At 40.3% G+C, this 7,396-nt stretch overlaps 2 protein-coding genes across 2 annotated transcripts in view; both read right to left on the reverse strand.

Moving 5' to 3' along the window:
* Positions 1 to 7,237, reverse strand: part of LOC132793584 (synaptotagmin-5) — a 34,077-nt gene extending 26,840 nt beyond the window's left edge. The window contains exons 1-3 of the mRNA XM_060803584.1: positions 7,001 to 7,237; positions 620 to 763; positions 498 to 557 (exon numbers count right to left, since the gene is read on the reverse strand). Coding sequence (XP_060659567.1) covers positions 498 to 557; positions 620 to 733 — 174 coding nt within the window. The 5' untranslated portion in view covers positions 734 to 763; positions 7,001 to 7,237. The remainder of the gene's footprint in view (positions 1 to 497; positions 558 to 619; positions 764 to 7,000) is intronic.
* On the reverse strand, positions 4,602 to 5,471 carry LOC132788120 (skin secretory protein xP2-like). Its single transcript, XM_060795439.1, has one exon. It carries the CDS (start codon positions 5,469 to 5,471, stop codon positions 4,602 to 4,604), a length of 870 nt encoding a protein of 289 aa, XP_060651422.1.
* Positions 7,238 to 7,396: the final 159 nt, after the last annotated feature.

Raw genomic sequence — 7,396 nt, forward strand, 5'->3', positions numbered from 1 at the left:
AAGTTAATATAAATAATACACTCATAAGTAAAATACAAAACAATACACAAAACAAAAATAATGTAAACTGAAAAAGAATATTACAATCACACAATCAAGTTTCGACTTCTTATAATTATGACGTCGCGCATTGTAAGTTGTCACATTTTTTGATTTTCTTTGATCTTAAGCGAGCAAAAGATTTATTCTTTTTATTAATTTATAAAGTTTTTAATTAATATAATAACTATTCAGTAAATTATTTTACTACCTAAACAGCATCATATTCTTTTATGTTCATTCAATTGCTCTCAAACTGTAGCAACCATTTTTTTTAAATTTCCCTGCTGGACTATTTAGCTGAGACACAAACCCAGACAAAGATGACCTACTCAAAGTATGCGCTCCTTCAGCAGCCGCCAAGCACAAGCATATGCGCGAGTGCATATACATGTATGTATTTATATACTCATATTTATCGTGTTTTGATAATAATATAAGTAGTTTTATTAACTTACTTTCAGCTGCAGTTTGCGCATAATGCGTGTCTCTTCCCATCGATCCAGTTCGTCCCATTCCTTGCGTAAACAAAAAGTAGTTAAATATTTATGGTATTTTTTGAGGAGCACTGAATACTCACCTTACCACGCTTGCGAAGCAGATAATAGCGGTACATTACGATGGTCACAGCCAGTATCAGAGCTAATCCGGTACCGGCAGCGGCACCTAATACCGCTGAGCTAACCATTACCATTTTGATAGCACAGTGTTTTCTTTATTTGTGCTAAAAATAGAAGAAGATTCGTAAATTTCCTTAACGTACTCATAAACTCAAGCAATTTCATCATAAATATTTATTATTAGCTATGTACACATTCATCATATTCATTTCATCATAGCATTCTTTTTAAACACCAATCAGAATAAACCACAACAACTCAGTTTAAAGTTTAAATAGTAAATTATTATTTAAATGTGTCACAGAAAATTGTACAGCATGTGGATGGATTCATTGTTAGGTTATTGACTTAGAGACAACTGTGCAAACTCGTCTAGCTCATGGCTTCAGGTTCTCACTCTGTTTATGATCTTGAATTCATAAACAAGGAACACGTCAGTACTCGACAATCCTAAAGTAAATCGTCAGAATACCGAAGCACGTTCCGTTTGAGTATCGCAAAACGGGGAAACTTTGGAATAAATCTAGGTTGCTTAGGATATCTGAGAAAGTTGTATGGTGTTGTCTCTTCGGAAGAATCGTCACCACTGGAAGTGTCATCAATGTCGTCTTCGTAATTTTCTTGTTCTTGTTCTTCCTCGCTTTCCTCATCGTTAGCACTACGATTATTTCCGTCTTCAGCACCATCTACGTTGTTATTATTGTCATCTAGGTCATTGTCTTCAGCCATTTGCTTGCTCGTGTAGACGCAAACACTCCCCCAGCAAACGAAAATGGTTAAAATGATCAATGTGCGCATTTCAACGTTCCAAAAGACACTGAACAGCATTCAAAGAAATACAATTTTTTTAAATAATGCGACAATGTGTTTTGAGTCTCAAGATAAAACTGGTTTTGTAGAAGAAAACATATTTGGAATTACCCCGATGGAATTGAAATGAAAAGAAAAGAAAAGCAAAACAATTTGGGTATAGCCATTTTATGTAATTAAAATTATTCAAACACCAATTAATAAAGTTTTAAAGAAAATATTCTATTGTAGAAGAAATCCTTCTTATTGTAGTTTTCCAGCCAAATAAAAAGTATAAACGAAGGACGGACTAAAGATAGGAAGAATCGAGTAGCTTTAGCTTCTATTGAATCCAATATGCTTATTCAGGTTGGCTCTTGGGCTCCTCCTCCTCGTCGGCTTCCTTATCATCCTTATCCTCATCATTATCGGCCTTATCGTCAGCGTTTTCATCGCCATCGACATCGTCATTCTCTACAAGAGCCTCTTCTTCCTCTCCTTCCTCAGCGCCGCTATCGCCCTCGGCTTTTGGCTCCTCATCCTGGCTGACTTCTTCACTGGCTGAGACGGTGGCGAACAGCACGAAGCCGAAGAGAGCAAGAAGCAAAATGGTACGCATGTTGATTATGTTGGTCGATTTCTGGACAACTGATATCGAGTACACTGGCTTACAACTTTTTATACGATGAAATCCGTTGAAGTTGTTTGCGCAACGCCATATGTCAGGTTCAATGCGAATCGCCCAAAAAATTATAGTCGACGAATGTAAATATTTAACTATATACGTCAACTCAAAAAAAAAACCGTTCTCTTGTTTTGTTTTTGGTGTTTTTGGCATGATTGTACACGCGTTGATATTTTCTGGGAACTTGGTTTAGTTTGCACAATTGCTGTTTTTTATTGGGGCTGTCATAAAAATATTTGTCTTAGAAATTCATACTTTTTGTATAACCGTTAGCTCTTAGCCTTGATTGTTGTTTGAAAAATGTAATCAAGGGCAGACTCAAGTGAAGTTAAACTCTGGAAACATTTAAATTACAATAAACTTGTTTGGCCATTCAATCGTTATAGACTCGTTAATTGTTTGGCAAGCCAAGCAAATTGTGGTTCACATTATCCTTTGCTTGGCACTGCATGTGGTCCACATGGCCCACAGAGTTTGCCCACTGTGTAATGTATAAACCACAATGGGATACCTTTTGGCTACACCTGTGTAGAATACTGTCAAGTGATGGCAAATAATATCAACATTCAATTAAACATTTTCACTTGACATTTCGATTGGTACACATTTTGTTGCCTGCTTTCAGGCACACACAACAGAACTGTCTTCATAGAATTCCATTGCCTTTTGCCTTTTTTCTCTTTTGTCAACGCTTCGCAGTAAATTGAAAAAAAAAAAAAAATGAGTGCACTTTCTGTGGGTCAGCTTCAATGTCAGTGGATGCACTCATAATTAAAAGTGAAACCTTTTAGTGAAGGAGAATTTAATTGACCATCTCTATATGATATCAATAAAATAAAATGTAATATTGAATTAAATATAATATGATAATATAAGTTACGTTTGTTTGTAAAGCTTTCAAAGATGATATTTCACAAATAAATTTGCACAGCTTTTTATAGGGCTTTTATCAATTATAAACTGTTGATTCTAGATTCAAAAAAGAACAATACGAGTCTAACAAGCATGCTTTGTTTACATGGTCAAAGCAATGGCAAAACAATAGGGAATAAATAGAGAAACCTTTTATGGACCCAATCGATATTTTGAAATGCTGTAAACAATCGTGATGTAGACAAAATGAGTCTGTAAGGAAGAAGTCTGAGCGCAATTTAACAAATTACTACAATGACAAAATAACGAGCAACTAGCAGACGCAGCTTATTTAAGCAAATACACATACAAATAATGGCTTAGTAAATCAACTCGAAACAGCGGTCTATATATGTGTGTACACATGTGTATGAGAGGCAGCATCAGAGTTCATTCAAACTTGATTACAAAGTATCTATGGGAGCACATTCCGCCACGAGTTGATATATCATTTTGCAGCTTACAAGTTGTTTATTTGTATTAGCCAGAGACTCAACGATGAGCTTACAACTCTATTTGTACACGTTCCATCTAGTACCTCCTCCTGTGGTCGTTATCTCTCATTTCTGTCAACAGAATTGGGCGCCCAACGAATGGGCGACGGGGCGTATGAATTGGCGCCAGTGCCAGAGTCTTGGGGGTCACAGTGAAAAACCCTAAAAATAAACACGTTCCGAAGCTCTCGAGGCGCATGCTTTTGTCCGCTTTATGCGTGTGCTACACAGAGAGTGGGTGGGATGGACATTGTTATGGTTTTTTGTTAGTCTGTTTAATGAATCAACAAGTGTAATGGCGCTCTATGGCAATGCGATGGCCTCCTGCTGATAATTCCCAAAGGGTTCACAATTCCATCGAAGCGCAGCACATCATCACCATCGCCATCACCATCATCATATACATCGACATCAACATCGTCATTCGTCATTGGGCAGCTTTTACTTAGGCGCATTTGCATGCTACGCATTTGCATAAATTTCATTGAATAGCAGGAGAATTCGTGCATAGCACAATATCATAATGATCAACAGCATCATCATAATAGATGGATGAGAGCAGGTTCTCCTTCATTGAATTTGTAGGTACGCGCCAAAAAGCCCGAGCGAGCGTCAAGCTTTGGAGCTGGTTAGGTTGGCCAACGAACTTTACATAACAATGGCAAATGTTGTTCGTACTTCGAGCCAGAAGTACTAACAACTTTTCGCGGGCGGCATTAAGCGTTGCAGGCTTTTAGCGTTTTGTTGTGGCATCGAATTAACATTTTGATTGGATTTTCCAATATTGCGCCATATGGCAGGTTGGTGGTTAGCGCGATGACGGCGTAGGAGGCACAGCCCATTGGCAATGGCAATTGGGTGTTTACGTTCTCCTTCAATGCTAGAACATAGACAAATTGTCCGATAAGATAAACAATTTTTTATTGTTTATGCAACACGGCCCTAAAAGCAGACCGTATGAAACATCTCAAAAAACAAACGTAGCTCCTTTAACAAAAAAAACTTTTGTTTATTAATCCAATGCGCAAAATGATGCATAGTTTACCACCCTTCGGACTGCACTTAGACAATCGCAATAGAAAGCTTGGGTTGCAAAGCAGCCTTAAGTTCAGCTTCAGCTGCTGCCAAATCAGCGTCGACATTAGCATCAGATCCAGCTTCAGCTCCAGCTTCGGCAGGAACTTCGGCAGCCACTTCAGCGGACACTTCAGCAGGCACATCGGCAGCCACTTCAACAGGCACCTCAACAGGTGATTCCACTGGAGTTTCTACTGGAGCTTCAACTGGAGCTTCAACTGGCGCTTCAATTGGGGCTTCAACTGGAGCTTCAACTGGTGCTTCAACTGGAGCTTCAACTGGGGCTTCAACTGGGGCTGCAACTAGGGCCTCGACGGGTGCTTCCACAGTCAAATCAGCAGGCACATCAACAGGTGCAACAAAAGTTTCTGCGCTGGGCTCTACGACGGCAGGCAGAGGGGCAGCCTGGACAGCAGGACGAGCGCGGCGAGAACGTTGACGTGGACGCCAGAATGCGCCACCAAATGGACTCCAGCTTCTGGGATTGTAGCCACCCCAGAATGGAGCGGGATTATTCCAGCCGTACCAGTTGTTGGGTGCACCATATCCACCCCAGTATTGGGGAGCACCGACATAGGGTAGAATTGAAGGAGCAGCAACTGAAGCAACTCCCCCTGTGGATTGACTAGCAAGAGATAATGGAGCACCTACGTAAGGCAGAATTGAAGGAGCAGCAACTGAAGCAATTGGAGCAACGGCAGCAACTCCCTCTGTGGCGTCACTGGCGATAGCTGGCTGCACGGCCAGCTTGATCAAGGGATTGGCGAAGCGAGCGCGACGCACAGCGAAATTTGGTGTCTCCGACACGACCAAAGTGGCCAGACCAACGAGTGCCAATGAGGTTAACCAACGCATTATGGATTATGAATTCGGCATTCAACTGAGTCCCAAGCGCAGCGTTAGCTCCTTTTATTGCGAAAAAAGAAAATGGTGATGGAAGATCACATTTGCTAAATATTGATTTAACTTTATTGCACAAAGCACAATTGTGGCAAAAAAAAATGTTGTGGATTTTGCTTCGCATGTCATGAGCTCTTGTTTATCCACATTTCGGGCGTCAAAGTCAGCGCTAATGATGTCGTTTCCCCCATTTCGGAGAGTCTGACTTATTTGCATAGCTTGAAGAAAGTTAATAAAGATTTTTGGATAGGACACAAGCATGCAGCCAACAAGTGTTTCATTGTGTACACTCCACATAGAAGGTAAATAACCCAAACACTAGCTGCGTTAAAGCTGTGCAAAGAAATGTGGAAATTCTTCTTCTAGTTTGGCTAATTAATTATGAATCCAGAATTTGATACAGAAATAAACCAATGATGATATCTACATACTATATATATATGCGTTTTCTGCTTTGGCATAATTTGTTTATCAGTATCGAGATCACACACTGCGTATACTTATTGCTCCCAGCGGCCCACGAGCAAAGCGAACTGATTGCAAAGTGTAACATTCTCAATCTTCAATTACACTGGTCATGGCCAGCGCCCACATAAAACTCAAGAACAGAAAGTAAATCTGTCGCAGACAGCGCGACATTACGTGAATATTTATCTGCGAATGACAAATGTAAGTGAAGCATAAAACAAAAAAAAAACCGAAAATAATTAAGTATACGTTACATTTGATTATGTGCGATTGTCATTTTCATAATTGATGTTTGACGTCATCGTTTAACGCGCTAGTTAGAACATCACCGATGATGGAGCATAGCCTGGATGCGCTGAGTAGCGTAACAAATACCAGTGTCCAAAAAATAAGTATTCCCTACGCTTGAGCTCGATAAGCCAGCCGTCAATCCCGGTTGCCTATCTTATCAGTTATTCCAATTTCAATTCAAGTAAATATAAATAGATAGGTGCTGATGTGTAAGGGTAAAGGGTATGCAATATGTTTATGTATTTAATTCCACACCAAACAGAACGCAAGGGAAATGCACAGCCCACACACTTGTTGTGCATATACTTGGGTACAGTTCGTGTTCGTGTGTGTGTATGGGAAATGTATATGGCCCAACCCCAAGAAGAGCCAATAAAACTAGCCACTTTACATCTCAGGAGTGGCCGATGTCCGCTTCTTACTGTGATTGCTTTGTGCCAAGGCCAGCAACTGTAGAAGTAGCAACGACACTAGGCAAACAATCGCACTTTTAATAACCTCAACGCCGGGATAACGAGCAGCGAAAGCAAAAAAGAAATAGAAATTCTTAAGGATGCCAAATAGCAGTCGAACCGAAGAAGCCAAGTAACAGGAGTGAAGCTTCACTATTTTTGGGGTACAGCCTCCTTTAACAGCACTTTTGTTTTGCTTTCCCCCGAGTCAAATAAAAATCCATTATCGTATTGTGGAAATAGAACTTTCAACAATAAGCTGCTCCAACTTACCTGACTAATAATTGCGATTTATCGTTTCGACACGGCACTTTTAAGTCGTTAACTAAAATGGTTTCACAAAACTGGCTTAAAGTTTGCCTTTGCACTTGAATGTTTGAGTTTCCGTTTATTCGTTCAATTCAAATTTCAACTTGCAAGCAAACAGTCTCGCTTGCTGCACAAATAAATAGAAAGGCAACGGTAATCAGCGCTCTGCGTGACAGAGATTGCAACAACTGCTTGCCACAACGACAGGATAACCAATGGTAGACGCTACGCCGTAGTGATTGCCACAGCCAGAATGCTACCATATGTTAGCAATAATGTCGCCGTCGCCGTCGCAATCGCAGTCGCCATCGTCCCGTGGCTCTCGTGTTCGTGCATACTCCCAAAAAGCTCCTCGGGGCA

Source organism: Drosophila nasuta, chromosome 3, assembly GCF_023558535.2.
Source record: "Drosophila nasuta strain 15112-1781.00 chromosome 3, ASM2355853v1, whole genome shotgun sequence".
Lineage (NCBI taxonomy): Eukaryota > Metazoa > Arthropoda > Insecta > Diptera > Drosophilidae > Drosophila > Drosophila nasuta.

Bases quoted from the DNA above. Each gene is read 5' to 3' on its own strand.
- LOC132788120 (XM_060795439.1), bottom strand. From the start codon at position 5,471: ATGCGTTGGTTAACCTCATTGGCACTCGTTGGTCTGGCCACTTTGGTC.